Source organism: Amblyomma americanum, chromosome 1, assembly GCF_052857255.1.
Source record: "Amblyomma americanum isolate KBUSLIRL-KWMA chromosome 1, ASM5285725v1, whole genome shotgun sequence".
NCBI lineage: Eukaryota > Metazoa > Arthropoda > Arachnida > Ixodida > Ixodidae > Amblyomma > Amblyomma americanum.
In genome coordinates this window covers 269,860,752-269,888,479 of record NC_135497.1, presented here as the reverse complement: position 1 = coordinate 269,888,479, position 27,728 = coordinate 269,860,752, and the positions used below count along the sequence as shown (strand labels likewise).

Here is a 27,728-nt window from a genome sequence, read left to right as displayed (position 1 = left end):
ATATCAAATGCTTTTGTCCTTGTTCCGTGAGTTTGCTATAGGGAATTAAAATATGGCTTACTGTGACCACTTCACCATATACCGTAAAAACCGGAATATAGGTTGAACTTTTTTCAAAAAACCATGGCGAAAAGTAGACCCCCGTCTTATACACCAGTCATTGGCGGAAAAACTACGGAAGTCTTGCAACACTGGGCGGCTGAAGTCAACAGCTTCCATCACCATCGCCATCAGCAGCAGCGCGGTGTGGCGACGTTGTGTCACCTCTATTTTGCGTTTCCATTGTTGCAAAGCTATTTTGGTTAAAGCCTGCTTTTTCACATTTTGTTTCAAAATGAGAGGAACCCGACGGCAATTCACCGCCACCTTCAAGAGAAACGTGACTGGGTACACGGAAGCTCACGGCAACCTGGCGGCACAGCGCAAATTTGGAGCATCTGAAAGAACATTCGGTACTGGCGGAGGTAGAAGCTGCATATTACGACTTGCAGCAACCAGAAGAAAACATCATTCCGTGGGCGGACCACAGCATATCCAGAATTGGAAGGAAAGGTTGCGGAGTTCGTCCGGGAGCTGCGTGCAAGATTGCTGCCTGTGACTGCCGAATGCATTCGCGTGAAAGTGGTACAACTTGCAGCAACCAAAAGAAAACATCATTCCATGGGCGGACAGCAGCGTATCCAGAATTGGAAGGAACGGTTGCGGAGTTCGTCCGGGAGCTGCGTGCCAGATCGCTGCCTGTGACTGCCGAATGCATCCGTGTGAAAGCGGTAGAGATCACGGCACGGAGCGGCGAAAGAAGCGAGTAAGCGCATGTGTACACATGTGTGTACCTCGTTTGTTTTCGCCGCTCCGTGCCGTGATGATAAGGTGCTGACAAACATGCGGGTCGATGGGTGCGCGATACTGTTAAAAAATTGGCCGGGTGTACATATGAGCAGCATATAAGGGGGGACACGGCTGGCCCGAAATTCGCGAAAAAAAAACGGTTTTTCAGTTTTGCCATATTCGGATTCATGAGGCCATTATGCATCTGTCATCGAATTTTTAGAAAGGAAGAATCAGTATTTGCTTCGTAATAGGTGTTTAAATATCCAAAGGCACACGCGTGGCCCTTTAAATTGAGGTCAAATCGTGCCCCACCGTTCTCGGCTTCCATGCGCTCCCGTGACTCTGTTTTGATCTCGTTTCAAAGCTCGCGCCTTCAGCTTTCGTTTAAAATCGGTAAGCAACATGGCGGTTCTTCCGTTCGCGGACAAAACAGCCACAAAGAAAACGTGTGCGCCGTGTTTTCATTGGTGAGAAAAGCCACGTGATCAAAATAGCGTTCTGTGATTGGTCAGGCCTCGGGTTAGGCTTGTCTGTTCCTGAAGCGTGGCGCCATTTTGAGAGAGTCTTAGCCGCGCGACGTTTACAATGCCGGGAGGCTGGACAAAGCAGCACTCGCTCCATCGGTTCGGCGCCCGAAAATGGAGGAAAAACAAAAGCCACAACGGCCCTGGACCAGCACGACCTCCACCGGGCGAAGGTGAAAGTGCAGTTGCCGCGTTGCCACCGCCAGACACCCGCAACGTAAACGACTGCGCATTGCCAAAGCCGTTGCCAGCTTCGCTCCCGGGCGGCGTGAGCGACGACGCATCGCCGGGGCCGTCATCAGCTACGCTCTTGGTCAAGAACGACGAAAGGTCACTTCGAGTCGACACCAACTGCGTACACATCGACCACACGACGCTCAAACTGTCACCGATAGTGATGTCGCAGCTAGTGCCCATGAATGAGCGACACTTCATCATCTTGAATTGATGCCAGCGAAAAGGCGGAAGACGGAGCCTTTCATTGCGTCAGTTTCCGTGGCGTAGGCAGCGGATCCAGCGGTGTCGGCACATGTGCCTACAGCGGATCCTGCGGCGTCGTACGTGACTGCGGACCTCCATGCACTGAACTCACTTTTGAGCGCTGTGCAGTGCAAGATTTGTCGTGGCCCCGTGCATTTGCGCCGTGGTGATCGCAGTTATGGGCTCGCAACAAAGTTGACCGTCGTGTGCGATACGTGCGACGAGTTCGCGGAAATTTGGAGCTCACGGAGAGTGGAAGGCCACAAGAAATGCAACCCGTTCGAAATCAACATGTTAGCATGTTGCGCGGTGCTCTCGACAGAAGCATTTGTTGGGCGAGTTGGTGTTTACGATGATCCATAACTACAGCGCAAACGACAGGACAGAGATGAAGAAGGGACGCCACACAGCGCTGGCCTTCCTGTATGTGATATTGACCCTCTTCCAGCGCTGTGTGGCGTCCCTTCTTCATCTCTGTCCTGTCGTTTGCGCTGTAGTTATGGCTCTCGACAGGCAACGGTCAGACTGCATTCAATGATATATTTGCGGGAATGGGACTTTCACATCGAGGAATGCATAACAAAACATTTCAACGCCACCTGAAGAATACACTGAAGCCTGCAGCCTCATGGGCGGCCGAAGTTGCCATGAGCCAGTGTGCGCAAAAAGTGGAGGCTCTGTATGATGACTTGTGCTTCGGGCACAAGGGCAACATTGCTGTTTGCTATGACGGCTCATGGATGACTAGAGGTCATTCCTCCCACATTGGCATTGGGGCTGTCGTGGAGCTTTTTACGGACTATGTGCTTGATTATGTTGTACTGTCAAACTTCTGCTTGGGCTGTAAAACTGGCTCAAAGCCTGACAGTGCGGGTTATGCTGAATGGAAAAAAAGCCATCAGTGCCAGAAAAACACTGAAAGTAAAGCCGGGCAGATAGAGGTTGAAGCCGGTCTAATTCTTTTTGACAGGTCGCTTCAAAAGCACAACATGCGCAACACAACGATGCTGTGTGATGGAGACAGCAGGACATTCAATGCTATACAGGATGCAAAAGTGTATGGCTTTGTTGAAGCCATGAAAGAGGACTGCGTTAACCACATTCAGAAAAGAATGGGGACTGCGCTCCGCAACTTGCTACAAAAGCACAAAGCAGACGGCAAACAAAGCCTTGACGGAAAAGGCAGGTTAACTGCAGAACTCATCACCAGACTCAGCATATAGTACTATGGCCACGCCCTGAAGTCACACGGGGGTGATGTAGACGCTATGCAGCGGGCAGTTATGGCGACTTACTACCATATCACCTCAACTGATGGCTGCCCAAACCACAGCCTCTGCCTGACTGGTAAGGGCTCTTGGTGCCGCCACAATGCTGCCAAGGCAAAAGGTGAACCTCAGCCCAAGCATCAATACAACCTACCAAGGCATGTTGCAGAAGCTCTTTTGCCTGTGTACAAACACCTGGCTGAGAAGAGCCTACTTGAGAGGTGCCAACGGTGGAAGACACAAAACTTGAATTAGAGCTTGCACTCTGTTATTTGGAGCCTGATTTTTAAAGAAAAACATTCATCACTGTTCGCAGTGCAAAAAGCCATTGCTGAAGCAGTACTCCGCTTAAACACTGGCAGTGAATATACCACAACTGCAATCTTGAACGAGCTGGACATGAACGCCAGCAGCACCGCCTCCAGGAGAGCAAAAGGGAAAGACTTGCGCCGCAGTTCCACCAAGAAGCAAGAGTCAGCTATGGGCATCAGGAAGATGGCAAAAAGGCAACACAGAGATGTCATGCATCGACTATGCCCCCGGTGCATTTGTATGAATTTTAACTTATTACTTTTACATAAACATAGTTGGAAACGTTTTTTCTCATTTTCTCAAAACCACAATTTTGACACATTTCCAATAGTGCAGGGATGATATCTCTGGTTCTAGGTAGGCTAGCTTCATAGTTCTTTTTTTTTTTTTGTTGGAAAGATAAACTCACAGAGAGTGAAATAAGACTAAAACAAGACCAATTGTCAATTAGTACAATTTTAGAACAATATAATTTGTCTGAGCCGACATATTGAATTTTCCCAGGTAAAATTTAATATGCCATATCTTTTGTCCAAATGGGTCTAAAACATTCAGATTACCTTATTTCACACAGTGGACATTCTACAGCATGCCTGTATGCTGAACTTCACTGTGGCCTTTACTGTTGCATAATTAAATTACCTGCAAGCTTCAAACAAAGATTACATAATATTTAGAGAACAACTAGTTTCACAGGAAAAATGAGTACATATTTGAAATCAGCATACTGAAATGCATAAACTAGTAAGTTTTATGAATATACATCAAGAAATAAGAAAAGTAGTTCTAAGAGGGGTGTCCCCCCTTAAATGAAAATAAATACTGTCACCATTGTGCAACCTGTTGAGTCGCATTTGTTTCAAGGTACGGGTGACTTTCGGTACTTTTTCCATAGAAAAAGATTTTTTTCATTTTTAGAATTGGTTAGTTGGGGGGTCGACCTATATTCCGGTCCGACCTATAGTCCGGTTTTTACGGCAGTTCACAAAGAGGCTTTCCTTGTTTCATGAGTATGAAGTTATGCATAAGGTGGGCATGTGTGATGCGAAGGCGGCATAAGATAACTTGAATAAAACATTCTTGGTGTTGACACAACTTCCATTCACTGAGGGTTGGTTTTACCAGGTGTCGTTTGTTGATTTCACTATACCAAGTGGTCTGCCCTTTCTTTACACTTTCTCTCAACCAGCTTCAAGCAATCTTTTATAGTTTACCTTTGTGAGCTCATGCAGCACACACGTCAGCTTTCATTCCAGTCTACACTAACATGGCTCAGGACCTAGGATAATTTTATAGTTTTTCCACGTGTTGTGGCTGTTGCTATATTTCGTGTGATATATCCTATTCATGGTTGTACTGCGTTTCTAGAGTGTAGTGCTTTCAGTATACTTAGCGAGTTGGTGCAGATTATACTGTTCTTAATACCCTCATGTAATACTTTCTTAATTGGAATAAAAACAACATATCATTCAGTAGTAAAAAATTTAAAATGTAAATAAAAAATTTTCTTGCTTTTTTAGAATATCTTGCATGAGTTCCAATTTTAGTTTCTGTTTTATTGTTTCCTAAGCATACAGGTTGTGGTCCTAGACCAGGATTGAAACACTCTATTGCGCTTCAGAAATGGGCTTCGGGTTGACAGCAGGGTTGGGCTCGATCGTGATTGAATTGGCCGTGCAGCTGTGCTGAATCTGCATCAAGTTTGATTCTGATCGACTCAAACATGATCGAAAGTGCCCGTGTTACAGTAGTATGACTCAGGATGATGGCAATCACACATGCAATCAGTCCTTAGGTTAAGCAAATTGCAAGGCGAAGAAAAAAGAAAAAGGCAGGCATTTCTTGAACAACAGCCAAAAAAATGAAGCCCTAATTTGCAGAAATTGCTTTCATAACTAACAATCCAAACAATTTATAAACTTTGAATCAGTCAAGTAGCAAACAGCAACTATTACCGTATTTACACAATTGTAAGTCGACCTATTTTCCAAAATTTGAAAATCCGAAGTGGGGGAGTCGACTTAAAATTGAAACCAAAGCATCGCACCATAAATAAAGGCAAGACAAGCGAGACATCAGGCATGCTAGAGCGTGGTTGCATTTTTGCTGTGTGGCTCCGTCGCATCGCTCTTGGTGCTGGCCTTGAGCAGCTGCTACGTCAACGCGCAGAACTGGCATCCCCACCCCACGCGAGGCGACCGATGGTGCGCGTCGACAAGCAGCAAACCGGCAACAGCCCACTCCCCACACGTGGCCACAGATTGCGTCTGTTGATAAGCGGCGGCAGCCTGATAACGCATTCGCGTCCTACTCTTAATACGAGTGGTCCAAGTTTTTTTTCATTTACTTTCAACAGCGCACTCAGTGCTCAAGGGAGCGTCGACAGCTGATGGAAGGGCCGCTGTTCCAATCACGGAGTCACCCCCACTCGGAACCGCAGCAGCGCCGGGGAGTGTCGGTAGCCAATGCCGCTCACGCACAGTTTCTCTTCAGCTCTTACGCATTTCACTACTGGTGGCCGTGTTTCACAAGTTTTTAATGCAGTGCTTCCGTCATTTGTGCTCCGGATCCAGTAAGCGACCAGCGCTCGTTCACGGCTACATTCAAGATGGCTGTCATTCTTCACGCCGAAGAAACGAACTGCGTGCCGGGCTGCAAGTTCGACGTTCGCAACGGGTGATACAGGAGTGGCAGCTGCAGCGAGGCAAAAATTTCAGCTGTTCCACGCGATGTCGTGATGTGGCTGCTTGCGAAGTGCAGGATTTCGCTGCACGACGATGTTAGAACGACGAGCTGTGGGATCACAGCAGCGATCACGACGGCAGCGCTAGTGAGGACGATGGCACAAATGTGGACGAGTAGTCCAGTGACTAATACATTTTCGTTTTGGAATGTGCCCACGGGTGCTCTCGCGCGCGGCAGCCGATAGCGGCTGGCAATAAGCGGAGGCCGCAGGATAGTGCTATCGCGTTCTATTATTAAAGGCCAAGTGTAAATGACCTCCAAGTTTTTTTGTTTTTTTTTTCCAGAAATGTGAAGTGGGGGGGGGGGGGGGGTCGACTTACAATCGTGTAAATATGGCATTTAGGAGGCATGACTGCCAGACACTTAGTTTGAAATTGCAAACTCTTAAATGTGTTTATAAAATTGGTAATCTCACACCCAAACATAATTTATTTCTTGTGTCAAAGTATTAAGGAGCATTGCTTCCCTAAAGCTGGCAAAAGGTACTACACTGCTCCATGTTTGTGTTGCTTCCTTCACTTTGGTAAAGATACTGCCGTGCTAGCGTTTTTGTGTTTGGCACCCCAAGCTTTTGCAATCTTTTTTCTAAAAATCTCCTCGTACAGTTATCTCCAGCAGCAAAAAGCATGCCAATGACAGGAAAACAGCACCAAATGCATAGACCAAGGCTTCCACTAGCATTTGGATCAGTGAAAGCCAGCACTGGACGATTTCCCACCAAGCCAGTAATGCATTTTTATGCCACTTGAGCCCTTTACCTTGTATCGCCTGGATTTGTTTTCTTCTTCTTGGATGAGCATGTGGAGCTTGCTGATTTCAGACTGAATCTCGTCGGTCTCCATTCCACCACACTAGAAAAAAAAAGAGGTGCAATCAGTAAGAGCAGTTATGCTTGCCCACATGTTAGCGTGCCCCTGCCACAAACAATCGCAACATTTGAAAAAAAAAAAAGAGAGAAAAATACCCTGCAAAGCTGACCCTGGCAGCTTTCATTTCTGCGGCTTTTGAGTCTTATATTTTATGCTAACAGAGCATTCACGAGTTCTAGAGCAGTGGCAAAAAAAAAGCAAAAATTTACCAGTTGGCACACACACCAAAATGTCAAACAGCAGTGAGAATTCTCTGACTGCACAAACTCTTCCGCCTAGCCTCGGACCTATGTTTGTTCTCGAAGAAAAACTCGACACGACATAAGCATTATACGTGAATGCTCAGAAAGATTGAGCTACAGAAAAAGACAGAGAACTAAGTTTTGCTTGCATTAGATCGGAGGCAGTGCACTAAGCAAAGATGTCATAAAATATTATTACTCTGCACTGGGTAGTATAGAAAATGAGATACAACTTACAGACAACTGAGCATTCAAACTGTCCAACTGTTTCTGGTACAGGAGCTTTCTGTCTGTGATCAGTGCCATTAAGTTGAAGTGAATCTCGCCTTCATTATACCTAAAACAAAAGGAGCAAACAATTTCAGAAAGATGAAGTACAAAAACATTACTGCACTATTCTGTCACCATTCTGCACACTGCAACAAAGAGCAGTGAAATAATGCACCCCATCCAACACCACACTACACCACAAGTGAAAATTTTCATCATTAAAGAGGCAGACACCAAAACATCAGCTGTTGCCTTGTCTGCTCAAAACACTAGCAATTGTGCTGCTGATCATAAAAGGCAATGTAAAATCTCTAGATTTGCTGCGAATTTTTCATACAGAGTAAGCCTTGTCTTAATTTCACAGCAGCAAATTTACACATTTTCACTTGCTCTCTTGACAGCAGCTCACTGGCAGATACATACTACTGCCAAAAGCCATTTGTGATGCACTGAACTGAACGTAACAGCAACAAAATAAACCTATCGATGTCAAATGAAGTAGTGAATGTGTGGCAATGAGACAGGGCTTTTCAGTTTACAACAGACTCGCAACAATTCAAACTAGGATAATTTGTACTTTCAGTTAATTCAAACAAATTTAAAACTTTTGGTTGGTTGGCTGTATTTTCATTGAATTTTAAAGCCATTTGATTTGTACTGCAATTTCTCTTAAAATTAATTCACACTTCCCTTTCAGTTAATTCAACTTCAGTTAATTCAAACGCTCCCGGCGCACGAAAGAGTGGCGATTGAGGTCGGATACATCAGGTTTCCGGCGCCACGCGAGCTGAAAGTTCGACCCCTCTGACTGGTCACTCAGACACAGCCTGAAGGGGGGCCGTGTTGATCAGAGCCGCCCTGTAGCCGTATAGTTTTGTTTTCTGAGCTTCCCTACCAGCCCATGACGATTGCAGCTGTCGGCCACGCTTCAACAACCCAAGCTCAGTTGCGCGCCGGTTGCAATGCTAATTGGTGCGTCATGGTATTTTTTTTCTCCTTTTAGAATGTGTCTCTCCCTTTGGCCGCAAATTTGTGTCTCCCTCGCTTCTGTACACATGGTCCTGTGTGTCGATAATGCACGTTAAACATGAGCTGCTCGTTGTGCAGAGAAGCCTTCTTACATGGACACCACTTTCTGCGAGGAGGCTCCACCACTACTGCGTCCCACTTGCGAAGGAGGCTGCGGAAGGCCTTACTATTTTGCAGCAGTCCTGCTTTGATATTCTCGACAGTGGGCATGCAGTACATCATGACAGAATTGTGAAAAATTGTCAATGCAGTTTTCTCTTAAAAGCAGATGGCCGCTGCCTATTCTTTCATCAATTTAATTTGCTGCGGTGAGAAAGTGTTTCTGAAAGTTCTTTTTGTAGCCATCATGCCTAGTCAACCTTCAGATAATTCGGACCTTTTTTTGCTCTACTTGAAAACCAGCACATAATTGACAATTTTTTTCAAACAAACAGACAATTAAAACAGGAAATCTCTGGTCCCTTGAAGTTTGAATTGCTGAGAGTCTACTGTATTCCCTTTGACAAAAGAACTTCCATACAAAGAGTCCACAGTTAGCTAACATGCATATGCTAGTGCAATGTCATTTTAAAGCCATGCTCCACATAACGTTTATTCACAGTAGTTTTGCCAATGGTTCTCAAAAACTGGAAATTTCAAGTTACTTCAGTCTCAGGCGTGAACTGATCAGCTCGCATAAATCCTCATTATTTCTGATGGCGACAATGTTCATACAGTAATGGGTACTAAGCAGGGTAATTGTAAAACATATGCAGAAAGTTGCCTAATTTGTAAAGTGCCCCGCATAATATTGAGCATTTGGGACACTGCGACATATATTACCAAGAAAGCAGTGGTGCATACTAGTTGTAATATTGCAAAGATATAATTTACAATTTCCATGATGATTCTGCACTGTGATATACAGTGCTGTCCTATCAAATGCCCAATCACTTTTTTGCTTTTTCATGAAATGGATGGTAAGATATGAATGCCTGGAGCATTTATAATTACCACCACCACTGCCATAGACCCCCACGCAAAATTCTACCAACTGTCATTGTAACACTGCTTGTCGAGTCATGGACAAATGGGAAGCAACAAACTTGGTCACAAATCTCTTGCCGCTTCCACTCACGTTTTTCAGATGGCCTACAAACTGAATGCAGTCTATTCACCCCATATTTGAAAACAAAAAGTGAAAAGAAAAACAAAACGAAAGACTTCATGTTGTGTGTCTTTCAAATTTGAATTGGATGCAACTAGCTCAACAGCAACCCTTCCCATCTCATCCTTGCAGTGACATGACTGGTTTACTGTGATCGCATTACTGCGATAACACTTCTAGCCACGTGACTCGGTCTTCGGCTTAAAGGTGCACTAAAGAGGAATCTGAACTTGTCTTTTTACCGTGGGAACTCCATCTACATGTTCCGGGCATTCTTAGAAACTTCGAATTATTGTCCTGTGCGGCCGATTGCCCTAATTAAATAGGATTAAACGTCCCAGCTCCCGCCTTTTTTTTAAACTCAACGCGGTAGGTAGGCGGAGTCAACCAACGCGTGGAGTGCCTTTCAGCTAGTCCAGTAGCGGCTTCGCTTTTGCTTTTATTTTGTTTTTTAAGTTTCTGTGAATAAACAGCTTCAGTCACAGACAATATAGCCGCAAATTAGGCCCACGCAAATAAAAATATACGTGGACTCTTTGATTTACGTATCACTCCGCCGATGGCAGAGCGGCAAGCCACCACAGGACTGGCTAACGCGTTGGTTGACTCCTCCTACCTACTGCGCTGAGTTAAAAAAAAAAGGTGGGAGCCGGAACGTTTAATCCAATTTAATTAGGGCAATGGGCCGCACAGGACGATAATTCAAAGTTTCTAAGAATGCCCGGAATGTGTAGACAGAGTTCCCGCGGTAAAAAGAAGAGTTCAGATTCCTCTTTAGTGTACCTTTAAGACATCCATGGACCACGGGAGCTATTACTAGCAATGTTGCTATAAAATTCAGGGTCTACCAGTTTGACTGATGCCAAGATGTGAAAATGCAGATACCATCAATACTTGGCGCACTTAACAGACATTATTGCCACCACCCTTAAGGATCAATCAAGTTCCACTTAACATACAATAAACTCACTGCTTTATTCGGCCTTCAATGACTGGCCTCACTGTGTCAATCCAGTCTGTGCCTTGTGGAACTGGACCTAGAGAAGAGAACATGAACAATGCTGCCAACATTATGAACGATTAATTTGTGCTTCATCCAATGGTCAGTGCAACATCATAGTGCTAACAACACAAGCAATGTGCCTTTTTCTCCATGCACCATATTCAAACATATTCTGCTATTGGTTTTATTATTCGTTTTATGAGATTTAACATCCCAAAACAGCTCAGGCTATGAGGGGTGGAGGGCTCCGGATAATTTCGACCACCTGAGGTTGTTTAGCGTGCACTGACGTCGCACAATACATGGGCCTCTAGCATTTCGCCTCCATCAAAATGCAACCGCCGTGGCAAGGATTGAACCCGTGCCTTTCGGGTCACCAGCTGAGCACCATAACCACTGAGCCGCCACGGAGGCTGTATATTTTGCAATTGGTCCTGCACATATTTCAAGAATACTTCAATCGTTATGTTTACTGAAACTACATAAAAGCTGCAATTGCTGGTTACATATTTTAGCGTAAATGGTAAACAATAGTTTTTTCTATAAGCAACTTAAGCTTTTAAGGCTTCAAAATTAGGTTTTCAGGTAGAAATAAAAACGGCTACCCACCAAGGTCAATAGGCCCTTCTTTCAGACCATCCAGCTCATAGAGACGACCATCAATTGGTACATAACCAATGAAGTGGTACACATCATCATCCTTTGAACATTGCTTGATGTCAAATTCAAACATCTGTTGCCTGTTGGAAGCAAAATATATATATATAAAAATAAAATAGCGGACAGCAGCATACACACTCCATTTATGTCTACAACAGGGGTTCTAAAAAAAAAAAACATTTATTCTTCTTGCCAAATATGCATGTGAAATAGAGCATGTAGACGTATGGCCCCTCAAAAGTTTCTAGAATTAAATTAATAATTGGCTGTACAGTAAAAAAGTGCATTGTTAGCAATTGCAGTATAATTAGTCCCAAAATAAAGTGGCTGCAGAAAAGATGGAGATCGAGGCATTCATTAATTAGGTGCTCACAGAGCTCAAAATGCATTCCAAGGAATCTGAAGGTTCCCCAGAACCTAGTTTAAGAACCCCTGGCCAACGATAAACCCACAGACTTATAAGGGCTACTAGGGACCAAATAAAGTTATTGAGGGCCAAGAAAAAAAAAACCAAACACAAATGTTTCTCTTTAAAGAAAAGGTGATGAAATTTTCTTGCCAGGTTTAAGACTGGTGTTATTTTTTATTAAGGAGGGAAGCTGGTCCTAGAAAATAAACATTTATATCAAAATTTCTGGAAACGTGTTTTTGCTTGCTGATTCCAAATATGTCATTTAATTTCATGTATAACTAGTGCACTAATGTTATATGTTATGTAAGATTTTGGAGAGAAATTGTAAGAAAATTGCTGCAGGGAACTTGCAGAAATGCATGCTATTGGTTTGTCTTGACATAAAGGAATGCAATAAGGGTAAAATTATCACAGGGTTTTGAAGCTGCTTCTCCAGAAACAGGAGCACAAACTTTTCTCCCCATTTCTGAAGTGGCAATTTCAATCCCCATAACTCAGGTCCTATGATAGATAAGATGATTATCACCCTTACTGCATTCCTTGACATCAAGACAAACTCATGGCATGCATTTCAGCAATTTTCCTGCAAAAAAATTCCTTAAGATTTCTTTCCAAAACCTTACATAACATATTAAATAAGTGCATAAGCACTAATTCTACATGAAATTAAATGTCATATAGGAATCGGCACACAACAGCACACGTTCCCTGAAAATTTCTTAGTTGTGACTGCAGTGATAAATTTTTTTTCTAAGACCAGTTTCCCTCCCTTAACTCTTTCGTTACCACGCCCCTAGGCATCGATCACCGGTGATCGAAAAAAACTGCTACGAGAGCGCAACCGCGGCCGCTACGGACTTTCTGAGTTATCTGGTTTGTTGTTAACACACTGAACTTTCATTTCCTGCATAGGTTGTATTTTTGCAGCAGGCTGGTAATTTTTTAAGTACGCTTGAAGCTGAGGGGGCGGCCTTGAACGCTCCGAGCAAGGCGTCAAAGCCGGGAACGACGCGCGCTCGAAACAACTCCATTGTGCGCAATTTTGCTGCGTTAACAGCATTTATTTTCGATGCATCGTGTAGCAGGCAGGGAATCCGACCACGATGTTGCACAGTCAGATTTTGTTTCCGAAGTTCTAACTGCGCAACCAGAGCCCGGAACGCTGGCCTGTTTGTTTATTTTCTTGTTCCTGGACCGTCTGAGAGAACCGGAGCGCTCCTATTCAGCCGTTACGGTGATGTTGCACCATCTAGTTTGTTCTTAAGAAACTACAGTTCCGTTTTCTGCGTGGACTGAAATTTTCTCTTGAGGCGGGAATTTTTGAAATGCCCTTGAAGCGGATGCTACAGCATAGGGCCGCAGCGACGGTGCGTGCTCACAAAAACCCTGCTGCACGCGATTCTACTGCATCGGCAGCATATATTTTCGATGCATCAAGTAGCAGGGTCTCGGACGATGATACCGCATCGTCAAATTTTGGTTCAGGCACTCAAAACTGCGGAAACAGAGCGTGAAATGTTGGCCTGTTAGTTTCACTTTAGGTTTCCGGTGCGCTTGTGCGAGCGGAGCGCTGCTATGAAGTATACGAAGACTCTACAATGATGCGGTGCCATCTGGTTTGTTGTTCAGAAACTAATTTCATCTTTCTGTGTAGATTGCAATTTCCCCATGAGGCACAAATTTTCGCAATGCCCTTGAAGCGGAGGCTATGGCGTAGGCCGCTCCAAGCATGGCAACGAGCGCGGGTATGGTGCGCGCTCGAAAAAACCCCGCTGCACGCGATTCTACTGCATCGGCAGCAGATATTTTCGATGCATCCAATAATAGAGCCTCTGGCGATGGGATTTTGGTTCGGATGCTGAAAAAGCGCAAACAGAGCCTGGAACGTTGGCCTGTTATTTATATTTGTATAATACTTGTGTTTGCATAATTTTTCTCAGTTTTTCCTAAAATGATATTAGTTGCAATTTGTATTTTTAAAAAACACTTATCAAGCTTTATTTTTGCGCATAACATAATACTTATAATTGTTTTTTTGTCAGACTGTAAAGAAAAAATTTCTAGCTCAAAAAGTATCTGAGTTATAACTTTTACATTTTAGTGCCAAGTTATAAAAAAGAATTTGAATCATGATTGCTAGAATTTTTAAAATAAATTATTTTGGAGAGTTATTGTCATGTGAACACAAATAAAAAATACTGGTCAGTTAAAATTCATGGGCAAGTAGTTATAAATTTAACCTAGCTATGTTCTCAGGATAAGGCTGCATTTTTGGCATTCTGAAAGCTGCACAATAAACTCACAAATAGATATTTGTGGCAATGATCATCTTACCTTGAAAAGCTGTTGTGCACTTCTCGTATAACATCAGAGTTGCTCAGAGTCAGGCCTTTCATCTGCAAATACAAGTGACAGATAAGCAAGGCTAGTGCATGTACACCTATGAGCAAGAGCAAAGAGCTTCACTGCACATTTTGAAATGCAGTTGTGCTCCGCACGTTTCTGCACAAGTTTGATACCCAAAGTGTTACAGTACAATCTCGATGATACGAACCTCACGGGATTGCGAAAAATATTCGTGCAATCCAAAGCTAACAAAATCCATATGCAGAAGCACTGGAAATGCATTTACGTAGACCTGTTTACAACCGATGAGATTTATTTATGGCCATCGCTCACCGCTCGCAGTGCATACTGTGTGGAAGCCGATCGCAACATCAGTGCTTTATGGGCCGCGTGCCACCATTCACTTGTGACGTCGACATGTGCAGGCGGTACGCCACCGCTCACTGCTCGCGATACATACCACACGGCTGGCGATCATGACAGCTGGCAATCATAACAGCTGGTGATCGCGATGTCGCCGATGTGCAGGCAGTGCACCACCGCTCACTGCTCGTGATGTGGGCAATGAGCGCATCAGTATCATTTGTAGTGGCATGGGAGAGCATTCAGAACATCCAAAATTCTGTCCACAGTACACAATGCACTCTCACCAAGGAATTTCACAAATTTGTATCATCCCGAAATTCGTATCAACCGTGATTGCATCATAGTGATTTTACTGTATCTGTGTCACACTGTCCCACTATAAACTATAAATGACATCAACAAGTTTGTTAGTTGCAGCCCAAATAAAGTTCAAAATCATAGCAGGGGTCCCCTTTCACTTTTCCTGACTCATTATGTGCAGGGGTTGGACTTCTTGTTTCAAATTGGAAAAAGACGATAAAACTTTGCTTAACTCTGTTTTCGAAATTCGGTTTTAATCTACAAATGTTAGTATTCTTGGCCTGCAATGCATAGCTACCTGGCTGCTGAGTATGAGTCACACTTCCTCAAAGTTGAAAATGAACTAAGTAGGGAAGCCAGGAGTGTGGTGCAACGGTTCTATTGTTGGATAAGCAGCGCAGATGTGTGATCAGAGGTACTGCTCTGCTAACTTACATGCCTCTGCAGACCAGAAAGCACCACTTCTCGCCGCTTGCTAGCTCAGCACTGTTTGTTCCCGATTATCACACGTTTAGAGCAGTTAATTGGTTAAGCAGGCTTATTAACTGCATGTAGGTCAGTGACACGAAACCATGCATGCGCGCTGCAAGCAAGCATCATGATCTGGCTACCACGATGATTCAGTGGCAGTTCCACTGCTGCCGTATACACGCAAACCACGTGATGCCCCGCCCTCTTGCTAAACCCAGTGCGAGATGACAACCTAGTTTTTAAAAGTAAACTTCCACTTGTGTTTCTGTCTGCCACTGCCAGCTATTTCATTTGACTTGCCTTACTTTCTCAGTGGCAATAGCAATTCTTTCTAGAAGCATAGTTCCAAGTAATACCATTTGCACATTAATTACTGTAAATAAACTGTTCATGCTGACAAAAACGCTGAGATGGACTCTAAATGACTTCTGACCACACAGGAGTGCCATATTAAATCAATAAAAGAGCCAGTAAAACATTTGCTAAAAAAATAAACAAAAAAACTAACCTAGCATTTCGAAGTAAACACCAAAAAAGTCAGCTGAATTCTCAAAAAATAAAACCTGAAAGTCCTACCCCTAACTACGCAGCAGTAGTCTAAACAAAAAATTGCATTTGCTGTCTCACTTTCATGCTGGCATTGCAAAACCAGCAAGATTTTTACAAAAAAAATAAACCCTTCATTTATTTTGAACACTATCATGTCAAAAGCAATGGCAAAACAGTGTTTGCTGGCCCTGACAAGGTGCACTTGCTGTTTAACAACTGATTCAGGTAGTCTGTGACAGCCATGCAGGACATCGAAAACATGAAAAAAGCATATATGTACAATATAAGCACCTTGCTACCATTGCACATGTGTTGAAAAGGTGCAATCTGACTGCACATGTTAGGCCCGACGCAGTGTGCAACTGTGGCTTTATCTAACACAGCAACTGCAGCTGTGCAACAATGGTCTTGACCAACACAGTGTTTACAAACAAAGGGGGAGCCCGCGGCAGCCGTATTTACCTGGGGGTGAAAAGTAAGCTTAGCGCCCATAGGAACACATGGAAGCTAAAGTTTTCAAAGCAGTTTTTCGATTTCACAGTGCGCCTATGATGTCGTCCCTTCGTGAAGAACAATAAAGTTCATTCTAAACAGATTCTGAAAGCATGAAGCGCCATTCTGAAGGCAATGTACTTTCAAAAGACCTACGCATGGCAGTGACTCCCGGCTTGGGGTAGGGAACGGGAGCGCAGCCCATAGAAACACATGTAAGCAAAACTTACCAAATTAATGTTTCTCGTTTGACAGAGCACCCATGGAGACAGCTTTTCGCTAACAATTGGCGACAGCTTTGAAGAAAAGTGTGACCAAGTACGCTTCGTCTTTCCAAAGCCACCTTTTTAAAGTGCCAAGATAAATGTGCATTGTGAAGCCGGACATAGGGCCATAAGGAGCTCTATCTGCTGGGTGTTCCCCAAATTGCGCAAGCTTGTGCTGACGACAAATAGTGGTGGTTCAACCGGCGGTAAAGTTTACATTGGAGACAGTCCTCAAACAGCACGATAAATGAACTGTGCACTGTAGCACACGACTAACACTATATTACACACATAGGAGGCGCTGGTGGACACCAGAGCCTATTGGAGCCGGAGGCAGCCGGGGGTATCGTCTGCCGCACTGCCTGCTACAGTGTGTGGTTCGTGGTCCTATTTCGTGCGCTTTCCAGGAGTTTGAGAGCAGCTTTTTCAGGTAATGCTGTCAAGGCTGCCTAGTTTGAAGGACTCTATTAGTGAGGAAATGTAGCTCATGTGGCAGCATGTCGGACTACACGAGAAGCTTGCACAATTTGGGGAAACTCCCAGCAGATAGAAAGCCTTTTGGGGGTATGTCCAACTTCATACCACAAATATTTATTGTGGCATTTTAAAAAGATTGCTTCAACATGAAGTAGCATACTTTCTCACACTCTCCTTCAAGCATTCGCCAACAGTTACCAAACAACCACCTCCGTGGGTACTCAAACGAGAAAAATATGTCTGAAAGTTTTGCTTACATGTTCCGATGGGCCGTGCTCCCGTTCAGTTCTCCAGCCGGGGATCACCCTCAAATGCACTTAACGTGGTGTTTTAAAAATGCAGTGCCTTCAAAATGACGCTTCATACTTTCACAATCTGTTCTAGGATGAACTTGGTTGCTCTTCGCGAAGGGAGGACGACATCATAGGTGCACTATGAAAACAGAAAACTGCTTTGAAGATTATTGCTTCCATGTACTCCTATGAGTGCTAAGCCTACATTTCACCCCCAGTTTTACCCCAGTCGTCCCAGCCGACGACAGCAGTGCCAGCGCATCTTGCTTATGACGGCACATGATGACTCATGGGAGGATGAGCTACCACACAGCAGTGAGTTTCGAGCAGTTTTCCTTCTCTTGTAGAAAGCTGTGCCTGCCCATCTACCCTGTAAAAGTTCAATATCTAACCAATAAACAAGCACTATTTATACATAAAGTCCTATCTACAGCGACACCATGTGGCCTTGGATCTATTTTTACTCTCCCCTACCATGCTGTACTTAAGTAAAACTGTGCAGTGATTTGCACTGGTATTTAGAAGGCGATAATTGTGTTTTATTTTTTCCTTCGTGATGCGAATTCCCAGAACAGACATAGCTGCTTGCTGCCACGGAGTGACAGCGGTTCTACAGGAAGTCTGCACATAAAGACGTGTTGCTGGCATGGTCATACTGCGCACCGCAAAACGTCTTTAAAGAGTCAGAGCGTCCAAATCATCGTTTTCGAGGCGCATGTGATGTTCACTTCACGCGCAGGGACGGGAGCGCACGCACGCCTCGCCTAAAGCCGCCTCTTTGACGCTGAAAAAGCCTGGCTGCACGCGGTCTCGGAACTAATTCTCGCAGAACGAAAACGGGCGCTTTTACAACACGCGGAGAAGGAGAAAACTTGGAAAGCCAGAGTAGCAGTCGTGTTTATAACGTGAAAGCATCAGTTGTGCGAGATTTTCGATTGTACGACGCCCGGATTATGCGACAGTTTCACGCGGTCCCCTGAAAGTCGTACTCGAGGTTCTACTGTATTACTGTAACCTGAAGCAACACAAGTTTCCCCCCAAAGCAATAAAAAACAACTAATGTTTTCCACACCTCACAAACAAGACTTCTCATGTACCAGGTAGAAAAGAAAACATCAGGGCCTCACCGTGGCATCAAAGCTCTGGCAAAAATCTTTGAATGAGATCAATGTCTCGCCCAAAGTGATGTCTGGATGCTTGACATTGAGCAGAACACTCAGTATGGCTTGTGTAGCACAGGCATTATTGATAACCTGTCAAAGAGCAAATTAAGCATCGTACATGAAGTGCCAACACTGGTTGTTATGAGCATGCTTTCTAGCTACTTTTCACTATCACATTAACAACAGCAGTAAAAGGGGTTAAAGTCTCAAGTAGCAATATCACACATGCACAAAATCTTAAAAGTTTTATATCTTCCCTAGATCCAGCAATGGAAGATGTGTCTAACGTAATGGACAATGCAACCAACACACAGAAACACGTATCTGAGCGACGAGGGCTCTAACTTTCCTGTGTGCTTTGAAAATATCATAATTTCCTATGTACTGGACCAGTGCTAGAACAGGGGCTAGTTGGTTTTACATCTTTTTATACAATGTAAGCACATGCTGAGTCCAAGTTTTATCACGATGAAGCACGTGTCATTGCACCTCTATAGTTTCTTGATTAATGCTATTTCTGGTTCTATCAAGGTTGTAGGAGAATCACTAACACATTTCTCAGGATATGCTTTAAAAATTGCAAATGCCTCTCTAATCTCTCTTTTAATCCTTTCGTTTTCATGTCCGATTATGCCTGCATCACTGAACAACGGATGACATCCGTGCCGAGCACAATGCGTAGCCGCATTCCCTGGGTGCATAACCAGCCCACAATTCCTAGAATGTTTACTACTCGTGCATCTTCTGGATTGGCTGATGTATTGCTTTCCGCAAGGGACTGCAGCAGCATGCACTTAGATTTTATAAAAGGACAAGTGTTTCATGTCTAATAAACAGTTGTGAGTTTGTACTTAGTTTGTTGCATGTGTTCCTTCGTCTGTCATTTGTGCTGTGTAGTAGTGCACTATAACCAAGATGTATTGGACACTGCTCAGCACAGCCAAAAGTTCAAAATACAGAAAAACCATTTCAATCATGTTTCCAGATTCGTTTGAATGTATGCAAAAGACTGGTGTCACAATTCACAATGCAAGACCCCAATTAGACAACTTCTGACAATAAACTGCCACTGCACAACATTGGAATGCCCAGCTAATTTATAAAAGCAGAAGCAGGAAACCCAAAGAAAGAAGTACGGTAAAACCCCATTATTCAGATTTCAAGGGATAGGCGAAATTATCCAAAATAACGGAATGCTGAATTACAGCAGGGACCGAAAAAAAATACAGTGCCCCACATCAACATACATACTAATTTTTGTAGTTCCACCAACTCAGGCAGTGCACGCACACTGTCAGATGAACAAACACATATGCTCCTTAAAGGCACTTAGGGTATCAGCAGCTTCGGCCCGCTCCATATACATACACATATCCCACAAAAAAAAAAAGAAAAAGGGAAAAGAAGCCCAGTGCATACATGTACATGACAATGTCAAACGATTACAGGCTCTGCGATAACACGAAAAACGCTGACAGCATAGTCTGCAATGAGCATGCAATAAACGAAAAGAAGAAAATGGCGGGGCACAGCATAAAAGAAAAAAGCAACCCGCCATACCTTTTACACTGATGATCATAGCCATGAGTATGACACCATAACAGTTCGATTGTACACCAGCATCGCTTGATCTACAGTGGCTAAACTTCCTGAGTAAATAATTCGCCATCATCACCCTACCTCCAACACCCTGTGCACATGCCAGCTTCCCCGCCTGTCTGAACTAACCACCAGCACGAGCGAATTCCTCCGAATTAACAAGCTTCACACCATAGAATAGTACATATTTTGCACAGGACCGGAAGAGATATATGAATTAACCAGTTTTCCAAATTAATGGGGGTTGAATTAAAGAAGCATTACTGTATTATAGAAAACTGCATGTTTATTAAGCATTGCAGCCCTACACCTTAAAAATTATAAATAATAAAGCTGTCAATGCCCCAAACATAAAAAGCCGTAAAGTGAGCTGTACAGTAAAGAATTGCTCTGCTTTAGTAAATGGCCTGATTTGGAGCAGCTATGGTATAGGAAATGCTGACACTTGGAACAAGATTGGTTTGGTTTGGTTTATGGGGGTTTAACATCCCAAAGCAACTCAGGCTATGAGGGACGCCGTAGAGAAGGGCTCCGGAAATTTCGACCACCTGGGGTTCTTTAACGTGCACTGACATCACACAGTACAAGGGCCTCTAGAATTTCTCCTCCATCGAAATTCGACTGCTGCGGCTGGGATCGAACCCGCGTCTTTCGGGCCAGCAGCTGAGTGCCATAACCACTCAGCAGCAGCTGGTTTGCCATAACCACTCAGCCACCGCGGCGGCCTCTTGGAACAAGAGCACTCAATTTTGAAGCAGGTCAATTAATATGAGTTTAAAAGCGCACTTTTAGAGATAGCGAAGACAATTTCTGGTTAGCATTCCATTTATCACAGAAATGAAATTGATGCTGTAAAGCAATAAAAAAAAGCAATAAAATGCCATGCACATAAAGGCTGCCGTGGTGGCTCAGTGGTTATGGTGCTCAGCTGCTTACCCGAAAGATGTGGGTTTGATTCCGGCTGCGGTGGGTGAATTTCGATGGAAGCGAAATTCTAGAGGCCTATGTACTGCACCTTTCTCAGTGCACGTTAAAGAACCCCCCAGGTGGTCGACATTTCCGGAGCCCTTCACTACGGTGTCGCTCATAGCCTGAGTTGCTACAGGACGTTAAACCCCCATAAACCATACAACCAAGCCATGCACACAAAACAAACGAAATCATATACAGGGTGCTTCATCTAAGACATTACACAATTTAAAAACATAGGCTTTTTGAGCTAGAAGAGCGCTTTTTTAGGCACAGCATTGTCAGTGGTGTAGTACAAAATAGTACAGCCAAGGCATGCTAACTAGCAGGCTGCTTAACTAATATTGAATTGTTAACTTTTTAACTATTACTGTTAGGCTCCTTAATTATTCAGAAGAGTGTAGCCCACCATAAGTAATATTCATAACAGTCTTTAGAATTTCGAAAACGTTTTCACCCTCGACGCAATGGCTCATAAAATTTTGGCTACACCGCACCAAAATACATGCGCTTTCAAGAAGCTTGCAGGCAAATCAACCTCTCCAGTGCACGCAACCTGTCAAAATTTGTTGGGCCACAGCACAGAGGGTAACCATGGTTCCGAAATTCTAAAAACTGATATTGATATTACTTATATGGTGGGCTACACGCCTCTGAATAATTAGGGAGTCTAACAGTAATACATAAAAAGTTAACTATTCAATACTAGTTAACCAGCTTGCTAGTTAGCATGTCTTAGCTGTATTCTGATGTACTACACCGCTGACAATGCTATGCCTAAAAAAACTCTTCTAACTCAAAAAGCCTATTTTTAAAAACTGTGTAAAGTCTTGGGTGAAACACCCTGCATATTACAAATAATTTTGAGGTGTAAAAGCATAGACTACAAAACAGGACCTGAATTAAGCAGCTTTCTTAGAGACATTTTTATGAAACGACGGACAATATTCATTGCATCTACTATCTGTTACTATGCAAAAAGCAACACACAAACACACATACAAAGTGTGTTGGCCTGGTTAAAACTATCCCAGAACAACCTTTAAAACATACAAGCCAAATAGACAGCTAGGCTAAGTAACAGTGAAATGAAAGAAATTGATCATTTGCTGCCTTATAGAGATACGGCAAATTAATGCAAGTCTGAAGTTCAATGGCTTTTTGCTTCCAGGAGAAATTAAGGCAAAATACAGACTTTACGCAGATGAAGTTGGCTCCTCGTTGCAGAGGCAAAATAATGATTTTGGATACCTGCAGAAGCAGTGCGGCAGATCAACTCCCCGGTAAACTCCCCGATTACTGTTTTCGCCACATCACAGAGTTCTGTGCTGTCGTCGCAGTAGAAATAAAAATGGTAATAAGAAAAATAAAGAAAGCCATAGCAACTGTCTTGCTCTTGGTAAGCGTAACTGCACTGTGAGGGAGCGGATGAAGGTTTACGATTTATGGGGGTTTAACGTCCCAAAACAACTCAGGCTATGAGGGACACCGCAGTGAAGGGCTCTGGAAATTTCGACCACCTGGGGTTCTTTAACATGCACTGACATCACACAGTACACAGGCCTTTAGAATTTTGCCTCCATCGAAATTTGACCATTGCGGCCGGGATTGAACCCGCATCATTCTGGTCTGCAGCCGAGCACCATGACCACTCAGCCACCGCGGTGGCAGATGAAAAAGAGAGTAAAAGAAGGAACACAGAAAGAGGCGCCGCATTGGAGGGCTCCGGACTAATTTTGACCATACGGAATACTTTGACATGCAATGACATTGACAAGCCAGCCACATGTTGGCATCAAGTGACCAAGGCAATAAATGACCAAACTACAGCAAAAAACAAAAGAGGCCAACCCTTCTTAGCAACCCTTTCAGTAGCTGCTTCATAAATGAGAGTTTGAATAAGTTAAGCAGCATTCAAAAGAATCAACAAAAACCACTTTGTTCTTGTGTAAACTGGGAACTGGAATGCAGTTCAACAATCCATGATCCCACCCAAAGCTTCAGCCTTTTTCTTTTATAAATCTAATGATGCAAATTCACAAGAGTTCACTGGATTTAAATGCAGCAATCAATGATGGCCAGTAATAAAGATCATCAGTGATTGCTACTAAATTTTGGACTGATTTGATAATTTTACCATTCCTAACATTTCTCATGCATTTAAAAAATACCTTCCTTGGCAAAGCGCTTTCACCTCTGCAATCACAGTTTGGCAACACAGGTCAAATTAAAAATGGCTGAAAATGATTGGATAAAATTGTGCCGACTCCCTTCCTGTGTGGTGCACGGAGCTGTGCCAAGATGTGCATTACCAGGAAAAATGGGTGAAATGCACATCCACAGCTTGGTCCACCCTTTTGCCTTGCAATGCTTGCTGAACGCTGTAAAGGGAAGCATGCTGCTGTCTAGCACTGCCTCCCCACACAACGTTCGCACAAAGAATTTCTTACCACTTCTTGGTTTTGTAAATTGCAACAGCATCAAGCAATTGTCGCTGTCACTACCACAACCTTGTACTCGCCTTGTACACATGGACATTAACGGTAATTATTCCCTGGTGTGGCACTATACAGGAACCAAATGATGTATCAGTGAGACAAATGATGTGCAATACCTCAGGAACAAGGTCCTATAGTATAGAGGGTTTCATCGAGGCAGTGCTCACAGGCGGCACCAACATCGTGCGAGCTAGTGCACCATGTTCGTGGTCGTTGTTCGCACGCCCATAACACCCACTCCCAGTTTGAAGTCTGCCATAGGATATAGGCACAATCGGAAGCGATCTGCAAGATTACTGCATGGTGTTAAATGTGCCTGCATCCACCTTCATTCCTAAAGCTGTCTGTGCTCAGGAAGTATGAAGTGTTTCGCGCTGCATTGTCCACTGCGACAGTAATGTGACAGCAATGGTGAACTGTGCTGTGTTTGTGTGTAGTATAGTAATCACCCACAAAAAAAAAAAAGGCCCCTGAAATGAGAATGCTGCTCAATTTATAGCGTCTAGAATATACTACTCAAGTCAGCCCTTTTTTGCATTCTTAAATTAGTTACTAACCAGTGCAAGAAGACTGAAGAGCTTACAGCAATATGGAGACGGGAATGCTTTCTGCGTATCAAGTGTAAAGACTTGGACACGTTGGCCCTCGGCAAGCACCCTCAGCATGGCTCTTGTACCCACCCGCTCATCATGAAATCGTATGCTTCCATAGATTTGTACTCTTTAAAATCATCTCAGGTCACAAAACTTATGCCATGCATGAGGTAGATTTTTATGTCCGTGAGTTCAACATGCAGCAGCAGTCCCACGTCCCGCACCACATCGGAGTCGCTGTAGTCGTATGGATTTATGCTTCCGCATAGCCAAACATTATGGAAATACTGGCTTTTCTTTGCTCCGCCCAGATCAAGGGCATACCAACTTAGCCACATTGTTGCAATCCAGGAACAGGTTATTTATGGTGAGACGTGCAAAACAATCGCAGCATTGGGGGAGTCACAGTCATATTACTTGTGGTGTCTGCAACGACTATGGACATGGCGGACTGCCTGCTAGCAGCTGGTGCCCCTTGCAGATGACATCAAGTGAGACCCCCCTATAGGTCAGTTTAATGGATACGTGAGGTCCAAGCACATTTCAATAGGTTTTTTCTACATATTACATTATGCTGCCCCACAAATGAACCAATAATAAAAATTTACAAGGCCTTGAAATGGTTATCTTAAACGGGTTTGCAACTACTACTGAAATGAGTCTCTTGCAAAGAAAACTTACATTTTCTCCCCCAGCGGCTTTTAGGATGTCGGATGGTGAGGAAAATTCTGATAAGAGACCCGCTCATCAAACCAGCTAAGTAAAAGTCAATACTGAAAAAAAGTGCATTGGAGAAGGCAGCATGCCACCGTGAATGAGTTCCCACGCTGTAGATTGAAAAATGATAAGCTTAGTGCCTTCAACATGACCTCTCTCGATAATAGAAACTGAATCCGTCAGCATTTGGGAAGAGATTCCTAGTTTGCCGGTCAATGTAGAACGCCTAGCCGTTTTCCTTGGCCTCTCCAAAGCAAGCAGTGCGGCGCCTACGAGTAGGCAGTAGCAGAGCTTGCTGGTACAAGAAACCCAGAACAGATCAGTGCAACATTTCCTGGAAAATTCCTTAAATGAACAGAAAAACTAAAAATACGGCGCACCTGCTTTGCGAAAAATATTTTTTCCAAGCGGTTGTCTTGAACTATGGAGCCGCTAGGTTCGTCATTCCTGTACCACTTGAACAGGAATATGAGGCCATGAACTGGCCTGCAAAGAAAGAACAAAAAATAAAAAGCACACAGGTAAAAACTTATTGAATTCCAGTTTTAAAGCAAGCATTTTTCACTCCAACAAAGAGCAACGTGGCAAACAATGGGAAATGGTAAAGGTGCTCACTTGAGCTTGTCAAAACTCTCACGATCCAAGCTCCAGAGCTCTTCAACTTGGACCCCTTTCACGCCTGCACGCATGACGAAGTACTTATGTCTTATCACACTTTTACTACCTCAAGCCCGGTTCACTTACCGCGGTCGAAACACGCATAAGCACTGTAAACAAACGACAACGTGAGCGTGCACAATCAATGCACAATCAGTTTACAGAAGTATTCTGTCGCAAAAGTCATCTGAAGCCAAAATTTCGTTCACATTTCTAGTAACAGAAAAAAGCTTGTAATGTACGTACCAAATCCTTTAATTAACTCAGTAAAAACGCCAGGATCACTTTCAATTAAACACCAGTCACCAGCACTGCCTGAGCTCGCTGCCATTTTTAAAATTTTAGCGGAAGCACTGGCGGAAGTTACGAAATGCAGTTCCAAGAAGTACTGAACTAGAGACCTGCACACTTGGCGGGGTCCTATGGGACTGCGTGCGCCAACTTTCGTTAACTTTTTTTTGCCGTTGAGGGCGCTCATTGACATGTTTGTTTGTCATGACCATCATCATCGTCTGATTTTCACAAATGATTTCTCTCCTCTCACTGCCTCTCTGTGCATTTGTCCTGTCTTATTATTTAGAAACCTAGTAATGAACGATGCAAATATGGCATTTTTTAAAATCCTAGCGGTGAATATTTTGTTTGCGCGCATGAATGCGTGAGACTCTCTGGCATTAGGTAATGGATGAATACTCAAAACCTAGACAAATGACAAAACTATTACATCCTTGAAGTAAAATAACAAACACCCTCTTGCTCAACAGATTAACTGTAGCGCCACGCCGCGCGTAGCTGCCCTTCCCTAGCGGAAAAAGGCATGAACTAGAATGGCGCGCTGGAGCAGTGCGAAGTGTGAAGGTGTCTAGTTCAGTAGTGCAGTTCATCGAACAAACCATCAGCTGCGTAAACAATAAAACAAATGTACGTAACCTTTTGTAGTCACCATAAAATAAACTTTACCTTCATTTACACAATAAAAAATTTAATAACATATTGAGCACATTTTTTTGTTTATAAGGTTGCCGTCGACAGGTAGCTCAGCAACCGGGGCACTGGTCGCATGTTTTGCTTCCGCTTTTCAAACGCCCCGCTGTTATTTGACATCGGATGCAGCGCAGAAGCGGCGAGCGAGACGTTGTTGGAGCCCCATTTTTTAACGTGCGATGGGGAGTCGAAGCAACTTCAACGGCGTTAGGTAGTTGTGACCAAGGTTCCAGCTACTTACAATGGCAATGTCTTCACGTATGCAACAGCATAGGTGAACTGTGAGATGACATGGCATGCGCTGAAGAATACGTGTCACGCTTTTAGAAGTGCCACTTGCCTGTAATAGCCAATGACGCTCAGTTTTTTGTTTACCGCCGTCACTTACAACGGCCTCGAAAAGCCCATTTGCTTGAAGCATTTGTCATCGCACTTCGCATCGTAGTTCAAAGCGCCGGTCTTTGGTGACTTGCCCATGGGCCTGGCTTTTTGAACTCGCGCATGTTAATTCGTGTAACCATGTTTCAAACGCTCTGTATATGGCCTCTTTAAGATTTCTTACGGCGTTATGTTCGTAAAGAATTATTTTCGCCGGCTACTAGTAAGGACGTGTGTTTTGTGCTTGCGTATTGTACGCCACTTTCGTGCGCGCTTTGCCTCTCGTGTACCGACGTTAACAAGTCCTGAATTCACATTTTACTGCACTTCCTCGCTGGGAACGAAAACGCGGTCTTAGTTGAGCAACACTTGCTGTTGCATTACTTGGTTTGCCACGCTTTGATGAACCAGCGTAGAGACCACAACGGACAAGAACCAAGACGAAACTGACAGAGCTAGGCTCTGAACCTCGGCGCCTCTGCCCGTCTCGTCGTCTTGTTCTTGACCGTTTTGTTTTCTGAGCTGGTTTCTCAAAGCGTGGTCTTAGTCGCTTTTCGGTCGTGCTGTAGTTGTAGCAAATGTTTGCTTTTGCGTATATTCATGATTGAGTGGTGCTTGTTTTGGTCAGCGGCGTGTACAATATGTGGATAGTTAGGTATTCCTTTGACTTTCTGAGTTCTGAAAATAGTCGTGTTGAGGAAAATTCTGATACATGTGCTGTCTTGTTTCAGGAAGGCGGGTGCATTGTTTTAGCGTGCCGACATGACAACGGACCCAAGTGGAGCATGGTTGGGTTTGTACTATTCATGCTTATTCCA

The 27,728-nt window shown here is 43.8% G+C and overlaps 2 protein-coding genes and 1 pseudogene across 5 annotated transcripts in view; 2 read left to right on the top strand and 1 right to left on the bottom strand.

Annotated features, from left to right (window-relative positions):
* Positions 1-25,949, bottom strand: part of Uch-L5 (ubiquitin carboxy-terminal hydrolase L5) — a 29,894-nt gene extending 3,945 nt beyond the window's left edge. Inside the window, exons 1-9 of the mRNA XM_077649202.1 lie at positions 25,795-25,949; positions 25,507-25,570; positions 25,272-25,377; positions 18,480-18,605; positions 14,127-14,188; positions 11,330-11,460; positions 10,688-10,754; positions 7,509-7,608; positions 6,919-7,011 (exon numbers count right to left, since the gene is read on the bottom strand). Coding sequence (XP_077505328.1) covers positions 6,919-7,011; positions 7,509-7,608; positions 10,688-10,754; positions 11,330-11,460; positions 14,127-14,188; positions 18,480-18,605; positions 25,272-25,377; positions 25,507-25,570; positions 25,795-25,879 — 834 coding nt within the window. The 5' untranslated portion in view covers positions 25,880-25,949. The remainder of the gene's footprint in view (positions 1-6,918; positions 7,012-7,508; positions 7,609-10,687; positions 10,755-11,329; positions 11,461-14,126; positions 14,189-18,479; positions 18,606-25,271; positions 25,378-25,506; positions 25,571-25,794) is intronic.
* LOC144116438 (uncharacterized) lies at positions 1,417-3,659 on the top strand (annotated as a pseudogene).
* Positions 25,950-26,563: 614 nt separating the features above from the next.
* The window catches only part of LOC144115064 (uncharacterized), a 159,817-nt gene continuing 158,652 nt past the window's right edge, over positions 26,564-27,728 (top strand). For 3 of the 4 annotated variants that reach the window (XM_077649201.1, XM_077649200.1, XM_077649198.1), the window contains exons 1-2: positions 26,611-26,743; positions 27,642-27,703. In XM_077649201.1, coding sequence (XP_077505327.1) covers positions 27,673-27,703 — 31 coding nt within the window. In that variant the 5' untranslated portion in view covers positions 26,611-26,743; positions 27,642-27,672. Of the gene's footprint in view, positions 26,744-27,641; positions 27,704-27,728 lie in introns of all 4 variants that reach the window. The other variant, XM_077649199.1, reaches the window with a different exon arrangement.